Genomic DNA, 26,197 nt, shown 5'->3' on the forward strand with positions numbered 1-26,197 from the left:
CCCAAAGTTTCAAAAAGCAAACTAGCTTCCAAACAATCTTCAAACCTAGCATTTAAGGTACAGTAGGAGCTCCCCTATCTGCAGAATCAGAATCCACTGATTCACTTATCTACTGCCTGAAAATACTGACACCCCCCAAAAATACATATTTATATGTATTTTCAGGGTGTATTTAGGTTGTGGCCACGAAAGAGATCCAGAGACAATGCAGTGTATAATATTCGCTATATTCCTGTTTTTCGGCTTCTGCTGGGAGGCTTGGAACTGATTCCTGTGGATACTGTGATCCTACTGTAATGTGTTCATTGTTTGTATATAGATTTTCAGAACAACAATGGGATTAAAATATTTTTCTGAACTTTGTTTATTTAATACCATTTTTACTGTGAAAAAAAGTGAAAAGTTCATGTTATCTCATCTTGGATAACTCTGATTAACTGAATTAGTTTACCGAAAATGTAATATTGCATGAATATACATTCTCACGCTATATAACTAAATTCATATTTCATGGGGAATAACCTTTGAACTACTGTATAATGTATCTTAAATAGAAAATTATCTTTAGGTAGCATTTCATTAAAATAAATCAAATTATTATTATTTTTAAAATCTGTTTTGCATTTAAAAAATCAGATTAAAAAACACAAAAACATTGATTTTAATCCACCCTGATGTGCACCATGCAATCTGTATTAAAGCCATCTCCATCCAGTTTTCACTACAAGGGTTTGAGATGACATTGCTTCCTTTTTAGCTGTACCATATCTACAGGTTATTTTCATGGATTCTTAGGGTCAGTTTTATTTTCTTACATAGAGAAGTTGCTTGCAGTGCCTCTATGAAGGAGTTTTATCGGACTTCCTAGTGACCTGATACATTTTGCTGGATGTGTGAGAGAAGGTTGCCCAAAGTCTTAGTTTCAAGGGTTTTGGCAATTAGGGACATTTATTGTGTGATACAAATATTGAAGCATCGTGCCTTTTTTTCCACACTCTTTTATGCAACCTCTAAGCACAATGTTATTTGAAGTATTCATTATTGAGCGTGAGTGGGAGGGAGTCGGACTGTATGTGGTCATGTACAGTTTCTTAAGGGTGTGCCCCCACTGTTTAGTTTGTTCTTTCAGTAAGTATATATCAAAGATCTATTTTGAAAATATAAAATATCTAATAAGCTGGTTACAAATTCTAGCTGAAAAGTAGAAAGTGGGTTTATGTTTTTAAGAAATCTTTTCTTCTATGACTTAAAGAATAATGCTGAGGAACCAAGACAAAATCGATACTAAAAAAGAAGTCTAGTTTAGGTATGTACAAACTTTCTAGTAGCTCTAATTTCAGGAGAATGGAATCTAGATAAGCCTGTTTCCCAGATCCAATGCAGGCTGTCAAAAGGGCTGTGTAGACCCACTAAGAAAACAGGAACAGGAACCGTTTCATAATAGCTTCTATATGGACTCTCTAAAACCACAAAATATTGAGCTATCTTACGTATTTCTCAAAACTTCTCAGAATTACACATTCCCTTTAGTAGCAGAGAAAGTATGCCTATTTGATGGGATGTGCATGCAGAGGCAGCTTGTCTACTAAGTATCTCGTCCTGTACCATTTTTAATGAGGGGGGCAATCATAAGCCCTTTAAGTTAAGGGATATGAATGGGAGGACGGTATTGCTGTCAAACCCTGCTTCTGCACTTTCCATGGGCAACTGGTTGACCACTATGTGAACAGAATCCAGTACTGCTCTTTTCATGTTCCTAATACCTTGCTGATAAGACAAATGTTTAAAAGTTTCATCTGTGAGAGCTAAGATGATGGATCAAGTTGCTTCTTGGAGGTTACACAGAAGGTCCTTTGCAAGATTCAGATGATCCCATCACATGTGGCAAAAGGGTTGTGTTCATCTTTATGTTGTTAGTAGAGCTTCTCCAGGTAACAAAGAGTCTTAGCTGCTCCCAGTGTGTGGCAGCTGAGGCCAAGGAGTGGCGGGGCTACCCCTCATGGGCCCCTATAATAACAAAATCCCAAATTAAAATAAATAAATAGTGAGCCTGTGGATGTATTCTGTGAATCCTGAAATCTGGCTCACATTTCTGTTACTTCTGTTTGATGTTAGTAAACGTTATGATTATTTATTGTTTTGTGCTTAAATCCAACCATATTCTCGAATAAAATGGAGAAGGGCTGTACAAAGCTCAAATAGGATTTTAAGGATCCAGCATGGTGAAAACTTTCATGTTTCTTTTCAGACTTTCAAAACCTAGGGGTGTGAGTGTGCCTCTTTCATTTTTTATGTCTTTTGTGTACTGGTCCTTTTGTTAAGCGTGAAAGGGACTGGCCTGTTTGAGTTCTTCCATTTTGTGTTTTCAGCGACTTCTTATCCAGAAGCTTTAGTGGCATGGCATGCATGCTAACTGCAGGTCTCCTGCCAATACCAACATCTTTTTAGCAAGAGGACCCTCTCTTAAGTGGTTGTACACAAACAGCCAGCCATAGTACTCCATTTCCTCCCATCCCACCTGACCTCGAAGACTACACTCTCTACCTCTCTCCTGGACATCCCTCCCGGTACTCTTACTGTAGAGCAGCCCAAGCCATTACCCTTCCTTCTCATCCTCCCCCTGTCTATCCCACCTCTGCTTCCTTCCTTGGAAACCTGCTCTCCTTAGGCTGCCAATGCCATCCCTGGCCCAGATGTTCACCTTGAATGGGAAAGTGAGAAAGAGAAGAGAAGTACAGTACAGGGTCAAAGAGACTTTCTCCTCTTTCCATATCTGAAGGCGGAGCATCCTTGTCTGTGCACTAGCTGGCTGGCTCTTTGTTTCCTGATGTGGGATGGATGAGAGAACTAACTCCCCCCTGCTTCTCCTCATATTCACTGAAAACAAATAAGCACATCACTCCCCATCATTCTTGGATGAAAAGGATGGTAGGGTGGGCTCTGCTGATGGTGGTGGTTGAGACAGAGAAGCCCAAGTGAGCACACAGATTCCCACAAGAATAGCAGAAGCAAAAAGCAGTCCTCACTGAGTTCCAATCGATCTAGGCCCTTTTACTGATTCTGAGCATCATCACGTCTGGGCAGTCAAAATGGAAATCCAACTGGCTTTTAACTCCACATAGCAAAACAAGCTAATTTGAATCTATGGGAGATTTAAAAAATCTCACGGAGTTATAATTACACAAGTTTTAACATTTGAGGAATTGATCCTTCTAATGATGAGCTTCAGAAGGAAGTCCCTAAATTGAATCAATATATTAAAGATAATCACAGCTTTTTTTATCTTAGATTGGTGGAGACAAATGTTCAGTTAGTTTACACCATTAGCCTAGTTCAAAAAAATGACGCTCAGTTCTGAGGTTTAAAGTTAGTTGCCTTGTTTCCTGAAAGAGGGTTCTAACTGTCTTTGTTGCTGTGAGTTCTCAAACGTGTCTTCCATTAAATGGAGAAGGAAGGAAGGAAGGAAAAGCTTATACTCTGAAAGGCTTGTATTTCCTGTTTTAAGGGTACAAAGTGACACATGGCTATTTGCTGGGAGGAAGTACAAAAATAACTTCTGTGTTGTACAGAGCTTTGTTCCTTTTAGAATAAGTGTACTTAATGTTCTGAGGTTTAAAGTAGCTACTGTAGCCTTCTTTTAATGATGTCTTTGCAGTGAGATACCTAACCCTCTTTCTGCCCTGGGGTCATTAGTATGCCTTTTAAGTGCTTAGCCCCATACGTATGGCAATCTCTGTATCACCTTAGCCTAATGGTCTTTTCAATGCCAGGGAAAGACCTTTTCATTCTTGCAGATGCTCTAAATTGACATATATTATTACCGGTTTGTATCTGAAAGGAATGTTAATGCTGTAAATCTTTGAGATTTTTTTTCTAAAGGTTCCAGCATTTTAACTTTGTATGTATTACTTTTTGGTCCTGCTTTGAGTGTGGTTCTTATGTATGTGGACTTTACAGGTTAGTTACTTCTGTTGTACCCATTTTTATGTATGCTATTTGGAGGACAATTTATTACAAATACACTGAACAAATAAAGTACAAGAAATAAGCAGCTTTATTGGCTGCCTCCTTCTAAAATTCTATTTGCTGCCTTTCTTAATTTCTAGATTTAATTGGTGATTCAGTGTTCTGAGACCAGGTAGTCTACTACATGAGTTAAATTGTTCTCCCCAAATGTGTTAGCTGTTCTCATCAATGACAGCAAAGCCCAAATGCTTCTTTTCCCATTCGATATATAAAAACCAGTGAAAAAGACAACTTTTGGGTGATGATTATCAGCTTTAAACAGTCAGCTACGTATATATTTTCTTCAACTTGCATAAGGTTTGGAAACAAAAATGACATCAGATAATGGGGCCAATTGTGTTTCCAAGGGAGTTTTGTCTTCTCAACACTTGAATGACATTTTAATGCCTTGAACCAGATGTCCTGATTTTTATGCCCAGTGTAACTAGGTGAACAAAGGGAACTGTTACCCCCCACAGTGGGGATTTCTGGGCTGTAGCTCAGGGGATTCCGAAGCCAAAAGTGCATTTTCTGGCCTACCTCAATGACAGAAAAAATACAAGACCACCTGCTGTTTACATATATACAGTGCACATACTTTCTAATTACTGAGTACAGAGCCTTGCATTACTTGAGTGTTGCATACTTATTTTTTGAGACTATAAAATGCAAATTTGCTACTCCATATGTGAGGACAAGACATTTGAGTGAACCAGCTGCCCTGTTGGACGGATGGAGGGCTTAATATCTTGTTAAAAGGAATAGATTTCTCAGCAAAGTCAGAAGCTCTGTTAAGCTTAAAGAATTCTTGAGCTTCTCTTAAAGTTCTGCCTGTTGAAGATACACAAGCTCTTCAGAAAATGATGCTTGGGAGGGCTTGTATGTAGGTCAGTGATGGCGTGTATGTCCGCTGTGCTGGACGTTCCGGGTTGAATTTTTGATGTCTCTACTTCAAGGATCTTGAGATTAGAGGGTTTTTTTTGTCAGAGACTTTGGAGAGCCAAAGTAAGTGCTGGGCTAGATAGGCCAAAAGGTTTATCAGTTTGTGTATAGACTTTCTCATGTGTTAATACATAAAGCTCTTCAGTTTTTCTTTTCACTGGTATTGTAGAACGTCTAGGTGGGTACTGTTTTGGATGCCCACCCTCTGCAATCTATGCCAAATTACTTTTTAAAATACAGTGGTGCCTCGCTTAACGACGATAATCTCTTCCAGGAAAATTGCCGTTAAGCGAAAACATCATAAAGTCAAATTAAAAACCCCATTGAAATGCATTGAAACCCATTCAGTGCGTTCCACTGGCGTAAAAACTCACAGTCCAGCAAAGATCCTTCATACGGCGGCCATTTTCGCTGCCTGTATAGTGAGGAATTCATCCCTAAGCACAGCGGGGAGCCATTTTAAGCACCCATCGGCCATTTTGAAAACCTGGCATTCAGCTGTTTTTGATCGTCGTAAAATGAAAATCGATTCCCGAAGCAGGGAACCAATCATCGCTAAGCGAAACTCCCCCATTTAGACCATTGTTTTGCGATTGCAATTGCGATCGCCAAAAGATCGTCGTAAAGCGGATTCGTCGTGAAGTGGGGCAATCGTTAAGCGAGGCACCACTGTAACTTCATTTTCCAGGCTTGGAAAAGTTAGTAACCATGCGGGCTGTGACATTCTGGGAGTTGCAGTCCAAAAAGGAACATATACAGGCTCTGCCTATTTGCCTATTGTAGTCACAGACATGCATTAATAAGCTCAGCCTACAGGAGGCCAGATTTAGGCTGAATATCAGGAAAAAGTCTTCACTGTTAGAGCAGTACAACAATGGAACCATGACTTCGGGAGGCGGTGAGTGCTCCAGCATTGGAGGCATTCAAGAGAAAATTGGACAACCATCTGTCAGATTTGCTTTGACTTGGATTCCTGCATTGAGCAGGGAGTTGGACATGGTGGCCTTATAGGCCTCTCCCAGCTCCATTATACTATGATTCTATGGTTAATAGGTGTTTTATTCTTACAGATTTATTTTGATTCCATACTTTAAATGAAAGCCATGTTGTGGTCAGTTAGTGTGGACTTCTGAACGCAGAGCAGAAGCAACTGTGTTAGGGCAAAAATGACAGCTCTAGTGAAAGAGAAAGGTCTCTGGCTCAAAAATGCAAATATTTCTGGGACATAAAGGAAATCTTTGTGTGTAGATGCTTTTTGGCCACATGCTTTGATTGAAGGAATGTGGTTGGTTTTGGCAAAGAGGAAAGTCACAAGGGAGAAATAGCATTCAAATGCAAGTGCTTGGTAGTAGTAATGACGCCGTGTAGTGTGGCACTTTTGTTTCTCTAGAGCTTTCCAAAGAAAGCATCGTTCACTTCCGTCTGGAAGTTGCCAATCTAAGAAGAATATATTCCCAGTTTACAGATCTGGTGGAAGATGATACTTCCTGCAGTATTGCAGGGCTTTGTGTGCTATGGAAATGTCTCAGTTTTTCAAAGGCTCGATAATCTTGAGAAATGGCATCTTCTTTCTTCAGTAAGTTCAGAAGCCTGACTGCCCGGGTCACCAGGAGAGCTAGAATTACCTACATTACAAAGTTATATCAACGGATGCTACTTTAATTGCCATGGATCCACTCGGCAGAGTCCTGAGATAGTTCGCTAAAGTATTTTGCATTCTGTACTAGAAAGCTTCTTGAACAGTAGCAGGGAATTCAGATTACTTTGCAAAACTGCAACTCCCAGGATTCCATTGGATGGAACGATGGCAGTTAAAAAGTGGCATCACATTCCTGTGACTCTATAGTGTGGATACACACCCAGTTTCCTTGCTAAATTTGACTTTCCTCCATTATCGATGGCGGATGGAGTCGATGATCCATTGGACCTCTTTCAGCTCTGCAGTTCTAAGATGAAGGTGAAGATTACTGTATATTTAAAAAATATTTGCAAAATAGGTAGAATTTGAAAAGTGTTAGTAGGTTCACTCCTAGAGCTGCAGATAGAATGTAAGATGTTAATGGAAAGCTGTTTTCGATGCTGTAGATAGCCGCTGTGAGTGTATCCTGGGGTCTGCTGTTCAGTCTGCATTACATTAGTGCAGCCTCCTGCTTTGCCTGTCTTTTCAAATCCTACCTTTCTGTCCTCTATCTTGCTTGCTCTTCACAGGCAAATGGCAGTAGCCATGAATCAAGGACAGACTGTTGTTACTGCCACCACTGATCCTCATACATATTGGGTTAAATGGCATGAGAAAGTCAGATGCACTTTTAGAAGCAATGCTCTCTGGATAGAAGACAGCCAACTGTCCTAGCAGAAACATCTCTCACCCGCACATTTTGCTTGTTAGCTGGTTTTGTTTTGTGATTGGTCGTTGAGACGTCAAGGTAGGCTTCCTTTGAAAGTTTGACTGCTCCGACACAGATCGTGTTGTGATCTAGGAAATTCATGGTACCTGCTTCTGATTTTGAGGCGAGCCCCTCATCTCCTTTGGCCCATGGTCAGTCAGGCCAAGGTGGTGCAAGGCCCGGCTCTGCAGCTGCTGCTCTTGGGACATGTGTGTATTTCTGTGTGATGGAGAGATGGTTTACTGGGAAAGAGGAGGGAACGTGCGGCAGAACTTTAGTTTGCCAAAAAGTGGAGCTGACCATGAGATGAGCTGTGACATTCTCTTCCTTCTGGCAGGCTGCTAATTATGGTACAAGTTGCAGGAAAACACCAGTATTTAGCATGTGTTTGGTATATCCCTGAAATCCTTGTGCAGAGTGGGAAACTAATAGGCAGTGCATCTGTAATCATCAGATAGATAACAGTTGAAGAGGCTATAGGCCTCTGGTTATCTTCTGTCCTGTGTTTTTCTCTTGCGAAAATAGGTGATACCTTTATAAACCACTTAAAAACCCATCATATGATACACAAGCTTTTGTGGATAAAAACACCACTTCATCAGGTTTGTACCAGCGTGGTAATTTTTTTCATGAAAGCTCGTGTATTGTATGATGATTTTTAAGTGGTCTATAAAGGTACCACCTATTTTTGAATTTGTGTTTTACCTTGTTTGGACCACAGTGCTACCCTTTATTCCAATGGTTTTCTCTTGTTATCAATACAGAGGGGAAATCATGTAACTTTTGAAATATTTTATAGTTCAAAATGTTCCTGCCTGATAAAGGAACTAGTGCCTCCCTCAGGTTCTGTTTGAGAAGATGGAGAAAGATGTCTTGCCACTTTAGAGCAAAAAACCCCAAAAAAACAAAAACAAAACAAAAAAAACCACAGATGATGAGCAGGTTCGTTTCTTGCTGTATCTTATGGCCAGTCTCTTTCTTTTAATAAAATAGGAAGTTTCTCTTGTTTGAGGAGTATACAGTATCATTGGGCAGTTTCATTTTATTATTTTTAAACTACTGTACTTAGTATTAATAGTGCTGCTGCCATAATGTATACAATCCTTCTCCACAGGAATTTTTATGTGAGTTTTTCACCCCTTCCACTGATGCTTTATGGCTGCTTTGCTCAGTTCTATGTCCTGGGGCTATGATAAAAATCTGATTATAAATAAACTATCTTGAAAGAAAGACCATTTTAAAAGCTCCAATTAGAGGAAAATACTTTAATTCTTTTCTGTTATAGTAAATCTTAGTTTTCACTTTTAAAAGCAGATACAATGTTGATGCAGGTATGTTGTGTAGGAAGATACAGGAAAGGTTTGGCTTGGAAATGCTTTTCATATTGAAAGACAGTATGTCTTACAAAACAATAACAAAAGGTACACACACTCCTGAAAAATCTACAAGAACTATTTTATTATATTATTTTATTTTAATTATTTATATGTTGCCTTTCTCCCTGTAGAGGGACCAGGGCATCTCACAACAGGTATAAGAAGGACTCTAAAACACCATATAAACTTCACAGGCTCTACAAGTATGTTGCCCTCATTGGTCAGTAAATATTGGCATTAGAAGAACAGTATGCAGCTGTGAGTCCAGAGTCCCACAATGTTTTAAACATTGTTTTGTTTATTAAATTGCCCCATGTATAGAGATTTGAGGGCTGGGTATAGGCAGGCAAAGAACTTAACATGACTTAAAACAATTTGGCAGGATGCAATAGTGAATAGAAACCCAGCATCCAGTAAGATGCACACTATAACATTTTATTCAGTACTGAAATCTGGTTAGTACCAGTGCCAGCTAGGCCTCCCAAGACAGGCCATTCCACACCCATGGGCCACAGCTGAGAAGGCCCTCTTCTATTTTTCCATACTGCTGGGTCTGAGTGTTTGTATTTGAAAGTGGGCTTGGGACAGAGCAGGGATTCTGCTGGTATAATGCCCAATCTGCTCTCGGTAGCCTTCCTTCTTAAGCTAGCTGTGCTGGTCTGTGGATTGGGGTTGGAGTTTCATTGATTTGTGATGTTAGGAGACTTCAGTATTCCTGCCAGCATGGTGGCCACTCATGAAACAATTTGGACTTGGTTTTCTGTACTGGGCAGGGTGAGGGTGATCTAATTGTGGAGGAACTTTTAATAACTCTGTTGTCATGGCCATATCACTACCTGATGGGGTTCAGACTCACTGGAACTCAGAACCTTCAGGCACGGGGAACCAATTAAGATGGTCTGTCCCATGAGGCTGAGTAGGTTTCTGAGGGATCCAGCAATCGATCTTTTTGAAGCCCTGGTTGACCTTTGGAATAGGAAATGACTAATGGAATTAGTGTCCCATTCCACTGAGTAAAACCAAGCTTGCTCCCTTGTTTACTAAGGAGTTGTTGGTGATGAAGCAATGGAACAGAGACTAAAGTGATGATGATGGAAAATTCAGATCGAGCCTGATTGAACATGGGCTAGGGACTATTGGAAGGCATATTCTCTGCCACAGAGTCATCCAGCGGCGATGTTTTGAGTGTTTAGGGTCTACTATGATCTCACCTGCAAGAGGAGAACATTGACTACTCAGCAGCCCACAGTGAATATATATACTTCCTGAAACTTTACTGCAGGAAGTTAAAGAAAAAAGTATTTGCTCTGGCTTTATGTATTGCTTTGTAATACATTGCTTCCAGGGTAGAATGTATACTCTGAATACAGTACTAATTCTAATTATATCTGTTCAGAAGGTAAAAGGTAAAGGTTCCCCTTGACAATTTTTGTCCAGTCGTGTTCGACTCTAGGGGGCGGTGCTCATCCCCGTTTCCAAGCCATAGAGCCAGCGTTTTTTTGTCCAAAGATAATTGTCCGTGGTCACATGGCCAGTGCGACTTAGACACGGAACGCTGCTACCTTCCCACCGAGGTGGTTCCTATTTATCTACTCGTATTTTACATGCTTTCGAACCGCTAGGTTGGTGGGAGCTGGGACAAGCGATGGGCACTCACTCCGTCACGTGGATTCGATCTTACGACTGCTGGTCTTCTCACCCTGCAGCACAGGCTTCTGCGGTTTAGCCCGCAGTGCCACCACGTCCCTATTCAGAACCTGGAAGCAATATATATATTCAAACCTAAGAAGGTGCTGTCAAGTCAAATCTGACTTATGGTGAACTTTTATGGCTAGCTCTATTGAGATACAAAGTGGGAAACTGAACTGCCAAGCTCCAGGTCCACAGTGAGGTATCTAACACACTGAGGTAAAAGTACACACCAACATTTGGCTGTCTCCCAGCAAACCAGGGTAAGCCAAGAATCCTGCTGCATTATTACAGTACGTGCAAAATCAACATTTGCTAGCCTTTAACCATTTCTTTTTGTTGGTCAGAGGAAGTACCAGTAAATTTTAAAGTGTGCTTTAGCAAAAATGCTGAGAGGTGGTTAGTTTGAGGAAAGGAATTTCTGCTGATCAATCATCTTCAGAACTGGAAGGTTATTTTGGAATGTTGTTTCTGTTGGGCAACATACTAATCTCATGGCACAATGTAAATCTCCGAAGACAATGGTTCATCAGATTGTGCCGGAGTGCTGTGGCGCCAAAGCCCATCTTGCGTCCTTGCTCCGTTCTGCGCCCTGAGCTCCACTGCAGCAATTGTTAGTCTAAGTGCTGTTTGTTCCTTTTCTTCTTAATTTCTTTATTCGCAGTGCTTTTTTTTGGGGTGGGACCCTTACAATAATAGGTCTGGGTGCTTAAAAATGTAGCCATGTAGCAATCATTCTAAAAGATGTGGAAACTAAGAAAATGCAGAAGTACTTTTTGTAGCTTACTGTAAATTACACCCAAGGGGCGGGGATGGAGGCTTGGAAAGGCATAGGCACTTTTCATCATCCTGTTGGCAATGTGTTCTGTCCTTCAGATTATTTTGTTTCAAAAAAACTAAACAAAACAAAAAACACTACCATCACCAGTCCTGAATAGTGCAGGAGGCAGCCCTGTTAGAAGCGCCATCTTGTATCATCTGCCTGTTCTTCAGAGCAGTCTTTTAACTTTCTTTAGGCCTGCTCTTTGTACGAGTCCCAACAATGCAACATGTGTGTGTGTGTGTGGGGGTATTTTTTTAAGTGGAGACAATTACTGTTCTATTCATTCTGCGGATGACCTGATCTGTGGGGTGTTCTCTCTTTGCCGCTGTGAGCAAGGATAGTAGACCCAAGCCTTTGCAGATGGCCACTGGAGGGGTCACCGTGCATGTTGTGGAGGCTTTCTAAATCCAAGTCACAACTGAAGGGTCGGTTTATTTCAAGAGCACCAGAATCCCAGGCAACCCTGGCCAGGCACTTGCAGCCTGTTTAGCTTAAAAAACCCACGAACTGCTGTTTCTGCTCATTAGCGACATTTTGAAAGCTGAGCTGGTACAGACAGCAAAAATAGTTTATTAATGCCTGTGGCGATTCCCCCTTGTTGCCCCTTTAATTCCTTTGGGCTCCACAAGGGTAAACACGCCTTTTTCCTTCTTTTCGCTGCCACCAGGTATTTCTCCTAATACCACTACAATTCCCGCACACAGGAGCTGCTCATATAACTTAGGAATCAAGGGTTTGATCAAACATTCTTTTATTAATGAACAAAATTATAAGGAGAATCAAATATATAACTGTGTCAGATATTCATATATTAGATCACTGGTTCTTAACCTTGGGTTACTCAGGAGTTTTGGACTGCAACTCCCAGAAGCCTTCACCATCAACTGTGCTGGCTGGGGTTTCTGGGAGTTGCAGTTCAAAAACATCCAAGTAACAAAGGTTAAGAACCACTGTATTAGATCATGTATTCAGTCACTGGTATTTCTCATGTTATGCTTATGTGTTCATTCCTGCTTGTTCAATATATTTTACTCTTTCAATTTCCTCTCTTAACCCCTTTTTAGCTATTCCTAAACCCTAGCACTCTCTCCCCATCTTCTTGTCCCTAATTCTCTCTATCCCTATCTCATTCCAACTGTCCCTGACTGTCTCTTCTCACTCTCTAACTGTCATTCTGACTCCGCCCCTCCTGCTCTATCCTCTGATTGACATGCAGGAATGACATCATCTTTTGGGTTCCGCTACAATGCCCTTGGCACTTACACGTCTCATCGCCCTTTTTCCTTGTAAGCTGATCAGACATTATTTGCAGAGGAGATGGAAAGATCACCTGCCCTCATATAGCCTTCCAGTGAATTCAATGAACAAGAGAGGAGAGGCCTTGGGGCATACAGGTGCTGCCAGGTACATTGTGGAGTTCTTCTTCAGGGTGTCCATGTGTCCACACAAACGGGAGTTGACAGCTGTGTGACTGCCAGTTCAGAAAGTTCCAGAGCCTCAAAGGTGAAAGGGTCTTTGTTGCTATCGCACAAGCACAGCCCCGTTCTCCTCAGTCAGTTTTTGTCTGCCACTGCGACAGCACGTGTTGAATTGCTCCTGAGCCTCTTCGTACTTACCTGAGTCACTTAGCAAGAAGTCTTTGCCTTCATTTTCTTTGTTGTTCTTGATTTCTTAGTCATTTAAAAGAAAAACAGGGAGAGATTTTGTTAGAGAGTATTTCTCTTGAGAGTCCCCTGGACTGCAAAGGAGAACAAACCTATCTATTCTGAAGGAAATCAACCCTGAGTGCTCACTGGAAGGACAGGTCCTGAAGCTGAGGCTCCAGTACTTTGGCCATCTCATGAGAAGAGAAGACTCCTTGGAAAAGACCTTGATGTTAGGGAAGTGTGAAGGCAAGAGGAGAAGGGGACAGTAAAAGATGTGATGGTTGGACAGTGTCATTGAAGCGACCAACATGAATTTAGCCCAATTCCGGGAGGCAGTGGAAGGCAGGAGGGCCTGGTGTGCTCTGGTCCATGGGGTAACGAAGAGTCGGACACGACTTAATGACTAAACAACAACAAAAACAATTTCTCCTTCTCCCACAGCTCCCGCCCCCCAGTTTTTCTCATTTATGGCCTCTGCCTTAATGAAAAAGTGTGCCACTTGTGGCAAAAAGATCCCTGAATCAGATGAACATAAAAATATTCACCTTTTTTGCTTGAGGAAACTCATCTTGTCCAATCTTGTAAAATCTACAAGAACTTTACAGCTCTTTGAAAAAATCGCCAGTCCCTCTTGAGCTCTTTCCATTGGGAAAAATCCATTTAGGAGACCAACCCTATTCCAGGACAACAACCAGAACCTTCGGCCACCAAGATCATGGACTGTGCACTATCAGACCAGTCCTCAGCACTGGACCTTCCAGTCCCCTCAACCTCGAAACCATCTTCAAAATCTAACAAGAAGTCGGACCACTGTATCCCTAAATGAGCAGCACCCTCCAATACCAAATCTGCCAAATGAAAGAAAAAGAGACAGATGGTCAATACCAAGCTCCTCGTTGCTACCTCAGGCCCTCAACTGCCTGTCCTAGAGCCAATCTCTGCTATTACTACTGATGCCTAATATACTGTCTTGGTCTCAGAAGGTGACTATCGTAGCTCTTCTGTGTAGAGCAGGGGTCCCTGTGTAGAGCAGAGGCCTGGTGCTGGTCCGTGGGCTTCCCAGGACTGGGCTGTGGAGACAGATCTCTGCCCCTGCACACACACTGCAGGCATGTCATGCTCGTGGGGGGCAGTGTCATGCTTGCATGCATGCGCATGAGCACAACGTGCCCACCCGCGAGTGCAGGGGTGCCCCTGTCCCCCGCACAGCGAGCCTGCCCCCCAACTGGTCTGTGGTTCCAAAAAGGTTGGGGTAGAGTGTTCCTATATCTCTGAAAGCTCCCTCTCCCCATTCTTCTCCAGAGAGCCATCACTTCCACCTCGTGTGTCCAAGGATGAACAATGGTATAGGTCAGGGTCCCTTCTCCTGACCCAACCATCACCCCAGTCTTGACATCATGTTCAAACCCAGTGGAGCCCAAAATCATCCTCAGCCACACTATCTGCACTACACTGTTGACATCCCCACTACTCAAGATCTCCTTTGGTGGACTCTTGCTATCAAGAGGACTACCGTATGTTTCCTTTTTCTATCCTTCCTGTTTTTTATATGGGGACAGGGACTCACCATTACCATGCCATCGGTGCAGACACAGATCTCAAGATCAGGCCAGGCTCTATGCCCAGACCAGGATCTGCTCTTGCTTTTGAGACACTTATGACTATGGCCCCAGGGGATGCTCCCCTTGCTATCGTAACTGACGATGGGACTCCAATAGACATTGGGAACTTTGAAACCGGTCTCGATCTTGAGTTCCTTCACTGTCGCTTGATGCTCATCTTCATTGAGCTATTGAAACCTTATCACCACAGGGCCACCATCTTCCAGCCTCTACACACACCTTGGGTGTCTGACCTTCATCACTGTGAGTGTGTCACGTTCCAGGGGGTTACAACAGCCGAAGTCTGATAAACCAGTCCAGGGTCAAGAATACCAAGAATGCAAAGCCAATGTCCATAAATCAACTCACAGAATGAAGTCCAGTGTCAAAGTCCAGAGTCCGATACACAGCGTAGTCCAGGGTCAGTGTCCGAAGTCCAATACCAGCATAGTTCAAGGGCAGAGTCCAGAGTTCAGAGTCAGGAACACGGTTCAAGAAGCGTGGATGCAAGCCAAGGTTTTGACTCTTTGCTTCCACAGAATTTCTGGCTTCACTGGGAGCTGTTTTATAGTAAAACAGCTCCTTGAGCTGCTGGAAAGCTTTCTATCCTGTTTATACTCAGGACTAGATGCACGTAGGTTTCTGTGGACAGCCTTTGAGCGATCCTCTGATCTTCTTGTCCTAAGTCTTTCCCGAAGCCTGGCCCGAAGCTTGTCTGCTGTGGAGGGAGAATCTGGAGGCGGTTCAGGTGTTTCTGATTTCTCAGCATTCTCTTCAGCCTCAGTTAACCCTTCTGGTTCCAGGTCTTCGGATGCACTCATGACAGAGTGCTCTTGCCGCTTCCCAAACCTGACTTTTTTCTTCATCAACAACTCCAGACAACACCATCTGAAATCAACTGGACTGCTTCCTGAACAAAAAGAAATTATATAGGGTGTGTTTTCTTTAGGGAAGCTTGTGATAATAAGTGTCAGACTTTCCCCCTCAACCTCTGCCCTGCCAGATATTTTTATCAGCAGCCAGTGCCTGAGAAGCAGGTCATGGCTTGATTCTAGGGCCACCTCCTCCTTTCTGTCCTCTTGCAGTCCTTACAGCTAAGAGCTCAGTGTCCCCAGGGGAAATTTCTTCTGTACCAAATAGCATCTTTGTTGGCCTATCACAGCCCAATCATCACATCCCCCTTCTCTGTGTATCCATCCCTCATCCAATAACTGCTGTCTGCCATTTTTCAAACGAGTTTCACCATAACTCCTGTTTAAAGTTGCAAATCTGGATGACTCTTTGCATATAGGCTGGTTTGGAATACAGTGGTGCCTCGACTTATGAACTTAATCCATTCAAGGAGATAGGTGTAAGTCGAAATGGTCATAAGTTGAAGCACCATTTCCCATTGAAATGCAATTAATCTGTTTCAGCTGAAGAATAAAATAAAAAAAATCACTGCAAGACCCATCAGAAATGTAATTAATCCCTTCCAGCTGCGGGGGGGGGGGAGAAAAGCAAGCATGCATGCAAGACAGAAATGGGGAAAAAGCAATGCAAAAAGCAAACAAAGCATGCAAGACAGATCAGAAATGGGGAAAGAGCAATGCAAAAAGCAAATGAAGCATGCAATACATATCAGAAATGGGGGAAAAGGAAAGAACCACCCAAGAAACAAACCCCCAAGACCCGTCGGAAATGGGGGAAAACACTCCAAAAAGCAACAAAACCCCCCAAGACCCATTGGAAATGGGAGGAACCAAAAAAACAAACAACTCCCAAGACCTATCGGAAATGGGGGGGGAACTAAAAAACAAACAAACCCCCCAAGACCCATCACAGCACAGAAACCTAAACCCCCGCCCAAACCCACGCTGCAAAAACACCCAGAACAGTTTTTTTAAAGCAGAAAATAGTACCTTACCTTACCAGGCAGCCTCCTCCGATCGCACACACTCTAACTGCTGGGACGAAAGAGATATAAAGAAGCAGCCTCATCGCCACCTACAGTTAGCAATTTGAATTTCCCGCCTTTCCCCCCTGCCTTTTTCTGTTCGTAAGTGGAAGCTCCGGTCGCAAATAGAAGCAAAATTGTGCGGCTGGAGCTCGTTGTAACTCGAAATGGTCATAAGTAGGGACGTTTGTAAGTCGAGGCACCACTGTATAAGACTGGCCATATTCCTTACACGTTCAAAGATGTAACAGTAGCACAACAACTTTTTCATGTTGTTTTCATGGTCATGGTGGAACCAGCAACCCTTTCTAAACATGCTTTTTAAAAATCTTGCTTTATGCATGGGGATTTTTAGAATTAAAGAACTCAGCCCTGTAATTCAGTAGGAACAACCCAGGCCAAATTATGGGGCTGGGAGCTTTCAAATTATAGGAGTAGCAGTTCCTGCTTTACCTGGGAGGTAGAGCAGCCTCCTCAGCTCCATGCTGTTCCTGCAGCACTTATTCCAATGGGTAGAAAAGAGTCCCACTGCACTGTTGGACGTATGGAGGCAGCCTCTGTTGAAACTCATTCCCCTATTTAATGTTGTGAGCCGCAGGGAGTCCTTGTGATTCCACCCCTGCTTGCTATAATGGCCTAAATGGTCTTACCTAGTTACACTGGCATAACACAACTGGTATAACCTTTGGGGGTGAATTACCTTAAGTTAAGAAATCATGTTGTACATGGAGTGTTGCATACTGAGCTGTATGACTCAGTGTGTAGCTGATAATATCTACACTGATTTGTTAACTTGGGGGCAAATTGGATTTTGGCCCCTGTCTTCAACTAACCTGGTACCTGGGAAATTTCCTGTATGGTGAATTGATGGAGCTAACAGTGTCAATGATCTTTGGGGAGAACTGCCATTTGTGAGGGTGTTTTCTGTCATGAGATGGCCGCTATTAATGGTTGCAGTAAACTTTGCCATCTCTTTGTGGTCATGGTGATTCTAAATATCTGTCTTGTTTGAAGTTTCTGTTGGCACATTAGTCGGTGCTTTGAAGACTTGTGGAAAATGAAATGCTTGTTGTGGGTATCATGCAGAAAATCCTGGTTTGTTTTGTTTTTTTCCATGTGGAAATTCCCTTCAGAAGTCCAGAATTCTGTTGGAGCACTTTAAAAAACGGTCTTCTTCTCATTCTGGAGCAAATATGTGTGCCTGCTTTGGACTGTTCCCTTGTCATGAAAACCAGATGAATAATGGAAGAGATTAGTGTGGAGAGAACTATTTCTGAAGGAAATTACTCTGAAATGTGCCTCGTGAGGCCTGAAATGACACTGTTTTCTGTTCATCTGTTCTGGTTTTCATCTGGTTTGTCTCTTCCTTTCCAGATTTTTCTCTTCTTTTATTCCTCTAGATGTGCATACACGGTAGTTGCTGTGAAAAAGCCACTTTCAAGAAGGCCAGATATTCTAAGTTAAACTACTACTGTGTGGAGTGCACTGAATAATTTTTAAAAAAATAATACTATTCGTTGCCCAGAAGTCTTTCCCGGCCTTCTTCTAAAGCTCTAGTGCTGCTGGTTAGTGCCTTGTCTGGCACCTGCCTGCCTTTTTGATTTTGGCTTCTAAACTGCATCTTGGATCTTACTGGAAACAGTGAAGCAGCTTAATTGGGCACATTTTTGCTGGGATTTTAAATGTCACAGTGGTGTGTATCTAGTAAGATTTGCTGCACAACGATATTGCAAAGCAGATTTTGAGTTAGGCCAGTGCTGACTGTCCTCAGCCAGTATGGATGGACACTTTTATCCCTTTTTCTGATATCGCCTTCAAACTGTGAAAAGAGGAGAGGGACTTTTAAGTGGTTTCTCGAAGCTTTTTTAAGAAAAGGGCCTCCCTCATTCAGATCAGCCATAAAGGGGAAAGGCTTCATCATCTCCCTAAGTACTCCTTCCTCAAGAACCCCATTCACCAATGCATAATAGTATTTGCATCCTTAAACAACAATAGCAAAAGCCTAAATCAAGAGAATCCAAAGCATTGAATTAAAGCAGATTAATTATTAGGCTGTTTGGAAATTGGAAAGACCTGGGATTCATTTTCAAATTTTCCACAGTGTCTCCAGAAAAAGCTGTTGGCCAAATCACTAATGTGTTCCTTGGAAAGGAGTAGTAGATTGCCATCTAGTGGCAAAAGGGGAGAATTTTCATACCGTTCAGGGCAGAAAGAAAACATGAGTAAAGCCACTTTATACGTACGTACTGAATGTTCAGATCCAAGCTCTTCAGATCTCCTCCAGAGGTTGGTATGTTCTATTATCATGGTGCTTATACGTTGTTGTACTGACCAGAAAAATGTTTCTGTTGGACGTTTTGGTTCATTCTTCACAAAGTCTAAAACTGGGGGCTTATCATCTCCTGCCCCCCACCCCAAACCAGGTATGAAGCCTCTTTGCTGTTATTTTTAAATCCATGCTGCAAACCCAAACACATTTCATTGGGGATACCCAATTGGTTAGGTAGGATTTGTTTCCGAATAAACATGTATGGGGTTGAATTTCGTTGCTTTTAGTTGTTTTGTTTTTGCACATGTTTTGGAGGCATGTTATTTCCTGTTTTAATAGAGGCTGTCAAACCATAAATGTTTGCTGAACCTGGACTGGTGCCTGCTTGCAGCTTTTAAGTGAGCTTCTTTTAGCTCCACTTTGTGGCCCTGACAGATTAGCAGCCTTTTATGCCTCTCTCTCCCCCCCCCCCAATCTTTCTCCATGCTTTTCTCTTGTGGAATGTGGCACTTGGATCTTTCCCAGAAACTGGAAGGGCCGAGGGATGCGGTAATAAACCCATTTAGACGAGGAGTCCACGACACATAATATCATCTGAGCATCACTAGGATTATGGTTCGCGTATATGTCTGCGTACAGAACCGTACAGCGTAGCAGGATGCTCTGAAAACAAACTCAGTGGCGTGAGGTCAGCATACAGCTTACAGAAAAGGAAATGACTCCTTAGGTAATCAACATTTGCCTTCTTTAACAGAATGACAGAAACCTGGCATCGCTTCTGAAGAGCTAGGTTAAATGCAGAATTCTCCATGAGCTTTTCCGCTTCAGAGAGGGGTTTGGATTTGATACGGAACAGTATGGAAGTCGGTCTGGCCAGCGAAAGAAAGGATTTGGGGAAGCCTGGGGATTATCCCACTTGGTTTATTAAGTGGATTATCGGGTGTTCTGCTCCAATTAGGTTTGTTGAGATAATATCTGATGAGAAAAAGGAGCCCCAGTGTTTGGATGTTCAGTGGTTTTGTTTTTGTTTTTTAAGTGACTTTAAGGGGTTTTACCAACACAGTTTCTGCTGGCCTTTGTCCCATATAGAGCTTTCAATGCATTCAGCTGTAGTTGCCCTGACTGTGGAATGCTCTCCCCTTAAAAAGGGGGGCAGTTTGTGCTGACGTTGGCTTCCTTTTGGCACTGGCTGTTCACCCAAGTGTATGGGACCTAGTAAGGGCATGGCCTGCTATCCAGTTTGCATGTTTGATTTTTATTGGGGGTTTGTTTTAACGTGTTCTAAAATGTCTACTATAGTTTACATTGTTTTAAAGTTATTTCGCTAATTGTGCCCTGCCCTGATATTTTAGATATTGGGTGAGCTAGAAATAGTTAAATGAACAAGTGAATAAAGTTACATTGTCTTGATCTTAGGCATGGTCCCACTTGATCATTTTGCTCTTTTCTGTAGGCGCTGATGAACACATGAACTGCAAATTGGAGTGCAGATCGTAACCCCTATTTTGCAAGTCACTTAGAGTTTTCAAGATTATTCTGTAGATTTTTGCATCAGTTAATAATAATTATGCACTGTCAAGTCAATTTTGACTTATGGCAACCCTTTTCAGGGCTGTCTAGGTAGAGAGGGCCACCTAGAGTTTTACCGTTCCCTTCTTCTGAGAGCATTCTGGGACTGTACAACTTGCCCAAGGCTACATAGGCTGAGTTCGATTCTGCGCAGTGCCTTCTTGACAGGGGCTGGACTTGACAATTGTGGTGTCCTCCCAGGTCATGAATAGTCATAAGCTATTTGCATTTACCAGTGAGAGTGCTGGCGAGGCAGAGTCACCGAGATATAAGAGTCTCTGAGCAGAAGGGAGTTAGTTAAGGAATTTTAGGGGGCTGGAGAGTTTAGAGAGAGTTGAAGAGTTTTGGGAGTTTAGGCGGGAGAGTATTGGTTGAGAGTGGATGAAGGAGGATGTTTGTTTTAGAATTAACATTGCTTGTTCCGTCAACATGTGTAACAATAAACAATTTCTATTTGGTTCTTTTAAAAATGACACATTGCCTGCACCTCTGTGATTAATAATAAACAATGTTGATGCAATCAACCGGTGGCAGCTGAAAGACACGTAGTCTGTGCTCTTAGTTTGGTGAAACAAGCAGGGGCCACTTGGGAACGTGACAGTGATCCATAGAGTCCCTTCCAGCTTTTCAGTTCTAAGATTATTATTCTTATTATTTGGAACAAACTCCCCTCTGAGATCCGTTTGGCCCCGTCACTGGCCATTTTTAAAAACCCAACTTAAGACCTGGTTATTCAGACAGGCCATCCCTCCTGGCACTACTTAATTTATTTTTCTTCCCATCTTGGAACTACAGTATTGTTATCATTGTATATCGCTGTAAAACTGTTATTATATATTAACTGTTTTTATCTTGTCTGTTGTGAGCCGCCCAGAGTAGACAGGGTCTAGATGGGTGGCATATAAGTGCAATCAATCAATCAATCAATCAATCAATCAATCAATCAATCAATCAATCAATCAATCAATCAATCAATCAATCAATCAATCAATCACCCAACCAACCAACCAACCAACCAACCAACCAACCAACCAACCAACCAACCAACCAACCAACCAACCAACCAACCAACCAATCAATCAATCAATCAATCAATCAATGTTTGTTAATAAGGAGCAAAGGTGTACTCTTTGGGGAAGCTGAACAAGTTCCAGAATGAACAAGGAGAGAGGGACAGAGACGAGGACAAACAAAGGCGGGAGTGCTTTGAGAAGAGATGGGGGGAATGGGAATGAGATGGGTATTTAACCTGGGCGAAGCGAAAAACAACCCAAGGATTCTGCTGCACGAGACCAAAGGCTTGTTAGGTGAGCTCTCTTTTCATACAGTGGACAACCAGTAGAGTTGCCAGGGCTCAGGGCGCTATAGCTGAAACCTCAAAGCATGGGAAGCAAATCATGAGGCGAGCAGTGCTGCTGGAAGAAAAAGGTTTGACATTGTTATGTGTAAGGTGGTTTTAAATTCTGGAAGCCCCTGTCCATCAATTCCTGGCTGGTATAAAGACTCCCTGGTTCAGCATAAAGGTATTTGCATGTATGTATGTTATGCTTGTGCAACATTGGTGCAGCCCCCAAAAAAGCTAGCATGGAAGAGACGGAATGGGTGCCTTCCCTCGGGCCCATTTGGAGCAAGGTCAGGAATGAAGCTGTGCCTGAATTTCAGCCTCTGATGTGAAGCCTAACATGAATTGTGGCAATCTCTGCAGCTGCTGGATATGTTTTGCTGCCTGCCTGGTCTCTGAGAAAGGGATTTTATCTCATGGTTCTGGGTTGGCCATCATTGTTCTAGACCCAGTAGCCCAGATTTTTCCCCTTGTGCCCATCTTCACAATCAGATGATCCAGGGGAATTCCATATGCCTTCCAACTCTTGGTTGGCCTGCCTCTGTGACATCGTAAAGCCTCACCTCTCTTACATCAAAGGGCTGCCCACCTCTCCCCATTTTGGCTGAGTCTGGTAGTAACTCTACTTTTTGCTAGTTAGTGGAAGCAGGCACTGTGATATTGCAGCGCGTGTCCGTGTGTGTTTTCACAGGCATGTGCGCCTGTCGTATATGCATGCATGCATACCTGTGAATGTGGTTGCATATTGATCTATTGTGGAAGAAAGGTGGGCATGGATAACATTAAATATGTGAGTGGAAGACATTGGCTAGAATGATCTGTTCTTTTCTGTAGATGCCTGGTGTGTGTTTTGTGCCTGCCATAGAAGCCTTTCTGGGAACTGTGTGGCATTTTGATATTGATATGAAAAGAGTATTCTTTGTCTTTATCAGACTGGGGTCATGTAGAACGTGTGAACTATTTTACTTAATGTTGTTGGGGAAAAAACAGTGGAACAGTCTAAAGGGCAATTGCAACCAAGTAGATGAGGAAGGCCAGGACAGGGTGTTTCTTTTTCTTTTCTTTTTTCTTTTTCTTGCTTGTCAAAACATATTTTTTATGTTCCACACCCTCTTCCTCATGGTTTTGTGTCCTTTTATATAAAAACAAGCTTGCTAGTTCTGACTGTGTATGATATTTTCCCCCACGATAACAAAGGGTTTAAGCTTTTGATATCTATGGAAATGGACTGTATTTGTTCATTGTAGCAAAATCAGCAAAAGCCAGTGTGTGACATAAATTGCTTAGAAGCAACATGTCTGAGTTCAGATATTCTCCCCCCCCCCCCCCATAATGCCTTTAAAAGATAGAAGAGCAGCCAAATCAATCTGGGTGCAAGACTAAGTTTTAAGGTATAATGAGTCAATTCAGATTGTGCTGAAGTAGGTACCCATGCTGCAAACTTTCCTGAAAATCAGAGGTTTTTTTTAAATAGTTGAGAATATAAAGATCTGATTTTAGTTTTCTCTCTTTTTTAATTAGAAAGTACAAGATCTCATGTCTTGGGTTTCATTTGGTTTACATTAGTTAGGATTTATTGCTGAGATGTGTGTCTGTGCTATATTCTGCACTTGTCATTGCCTCTAGAATATTTCTAAATCCTGTTCTGAAATGGATCTTTGAGAAGCAGTATCTCAGATTTAAAGAGGAATGTTCTCCTAGGATGTTACAAATTTCAAATAGTACCATATGTTCAAAAGGTTACTTTATGATCATCAAATATGATTTCTAGATTGTCTTAAATGTCTACAGGTTTTAATGAATAAAATTATCAAGGCCCTGCGTACAGACCTGTGCTCTAAGAATGAATGAACAATCAGTAGTGGTCTGTAAAAATCTAGTAATGAATTAATGGAGGTGCGTTCTATTGAGTTTAGAAGGACTGGATCCGAAGTCAGTATACATTGGACACAACCTCAGATGCTAACAAAGCATATAATTAGGATTTTTTGATAGCTGTTGCTAGGAAGAAAGAAATCACTGGGCTAGATGGAATAATGATAGAACTGTTTCAAGCCACAGAAGCCAAATCTGTCAAAATCCAAATGCACATTCCAACAAAATATATGCCAGCAACCATGGGAAACAAAACAAGGGTCTACAAATTGGGAACAGTCAATATACATTCCAATCCCTAAGTAAAGAGATGCCAGAGAATATGGAAACACAATGTATGAATTGGAATGTTTCTAGAACTGTTGTCAAGGCATATATTTAACATATGCTGTGTTAAACTGTTAAACACAAAATGATACATTTTGTAGGTAAAGGGGATAAAGTTTTTATGCTTTGTACTTTTGCCAGTTGTGATTGTAATCACTACTGCATTATAGATCTTCCAAAAAGAGAGCAGATCTTTTAATTGTGCTTTCTAAGCCTTTGCCACTTTGTGGTGGTCTTGGTTGTGTTATTCCTTTCAATAGGGACCCTAGAATTTTCTGTACATGGAGAGCTGCCCTGTGTTGTTCTAACAAAGTGTGACAGATGTGAAGAATATTACATTTAGGTTACAGCAATCCGTGATTTAGCATCTTACATCACTGTTAAATTTTCCCCTTATCCTTTTTTGACAGATCTGTCATCAGCAAAGCGGAAGTTTGCAGATTCCTTGAATGATTTCAAATTTCGATGTATAGGTGATGCAGAAACAGATGATGAAATATGCATAGGTAAGTGAGCAGGTTTCAGCATTTTATACAAATTAGTGCAATATGTAAATGCCACTGGCATCAGGACAGCAAGTGTGAGTCTCTATAAGATGATTCAGGTTTTTTCAAAGATCAGTAAGGGGATTTAGCTGTTCCAAAGAGATAATATAAGACTGAATAGTGTTGTCTTTACTATGGTTTTTTTGGCCTGTGCATGAATTGATGTTGCCAAGAATATCGCCACCCTAAAGTTCAGGGTGTAATGTATCTTTTTTTCAGTGCAATCGACCATTCATTTAAAAGAAGCAAACAAAGAGTGAAACAAGGAAAACATACAGACTTCATCTATTGCCTGAAACAGTACTAGATACAGTGGTGCCTCGCTTGACGAGGATAATTCATTCCATTCAAATCGCTGTTAAGCGATTTCCTCGTCAAGCGAAACGAAAAAGCCCATTGAAATGCATTGAAAACAGGTTCAATGCGTTTCAATGGGCTAAATACCTCAGCGTCCAGTGAAGATCCTCCATAGGGCGGCCATTTTCGGTGCCTATAAAGTGAGGAATCCGTCCTAAAACACAGCAGGGAGCCATTTTGCACAGCGGGCGGCCATTTTAGACCCGCCAATCAGCTGTTTTAAAATCGTCGTCTAGCGAAAAATCGGTTCCCGAAGCAGAGAACCAATCATCGTTAAGCAATTTTTCCCTATCAAAACATTGTTTTGCGATCGCAAAAAGTTCATCCTCAATCAGTTTTGTCGTTTAACGAGGTGATCATTATTGGAGGCACCACTGTACTTGTCTGTAGGCCCCAGTGGTTTCAGAAGGCAGTAGATCATGATGCTGTCTACCTTGGCAGCTTCCATTTGTGGTGTTTATTGTTATTGTGGAATAGTTTTAGCTCATTCACTCACATGTCACACGTGCCTCCTTGAGAGGGCCTAGACTTGATGATTTGTCCGGTCCCTTCAAGCTCTGCAGTTCAAAGGTTGTTTTTTTGTTTGTCTATAAGCCTTCCACATTTTCTCAGTGCTGCCTCCACCTTTTGCTGAACACCATGACTCTTGACATGTTTGAAAAGTATGAAACACCATACCCGTCTCCAGCAGGACGATTCTACACTACCTGAACCAAAGCCATGCCTTTTAAGGATGGAAGAGTAGCAGACTGATATGGAAAAAAAAGGTTGTGGGTTGTATTCATGGAAGACAACAGTACGACATTCCCTGGACCATCTGAAAAGTCAACTGCAATTCCTCTAAGATTTTATAGCAGAAGAGCAGCAACTTACTAGTGTTTGACGTCTGGAAGCACCCACTTTATTAACCTGGATTTTTCAACTAGATCTATTCCTGGGAGTTCATGACTGGACATTTCAAGATAAAAGATACATGATTGAAATGGATTCCTATAACATAAGTGAAGTGGTAGCCAGAGAGCTGGTTGCTCAACTCACATGGCAAGTGCAAACTCTGGGGCCTCCAATTCAGATGGCATTCCTTTTTAAAGCAATGGCAGAACCAAAACTCATAGAGCTTCCACTGGCTTGCCTGGTTGCACTTTCAGTGCCTTCCAGAATTTTTTAAAAAGCATAAGGAATAGCGGGATGGGACAACTCTCACCTTCCCACTTCCTTGTCACCCTATCTGTCTTCTCTAGAGCAATCATATGTCAGGTGGGATGTACAAATACGAAGTATATTATGTGACAAATAATATTTTCTATTTGGACTGGAAAAACGACAGGAAAAAACATGAGCATCCTCCCACCCAGCCCATATGCCATAGCATTTCTTTGTATTGGAAGTCCCGGTGGCTGCCTCTGCCTTGTCAGAAAGACTATGGGTGATCTAATAATGAGTCTGCTGTGTTATGTAGCTGAGACCTATAACTGATCCTGGTATTATATTAGCCAGAATTCTGAACA

The 26,197-nt window shown here is 42.0% G+C and overlaps 1 protein-coding gene across 3 annotated transcripts in view; it reads left to right on the forward strand.

Moving 5' to 3' along the window:
- The window catches only part of ARHGAP26 (Rho GTPase activating protein 26), a 400,569-nt gene that overhangs the window by 55,127 nt on the left and 319,245 nt on the right, over positions 1-26,197 (forward strand). For all 3 annotated transcript variants that reach the window (XM_020806318.3, XM_020806326.3, XM_020806342.3), the window contains exon 2: positions 24,198-24,293. In XM_020806318.3, coding sequence (XP_020661977.2) covers positions 24,198-24,293 — 96 coding nt within the window. The remainder of the gene's footprint in view (positions 1-24,197; positions 24,294-26,197) is intronic.

Source organism: Pogona vitticeps, chromosome 2, assembly GCF_051106095.1.
Source record: "Pogona vitticeps strain Pit_001003342236 chromosome 2, PviZW2.1, whole genome shotgun sequence".
Lineage (NCBI taxonomy): Eukaryota > Metazoa > Chordata > Lepidosauria > Squamata > Agamidae > Pogona > Pogona vitticeps.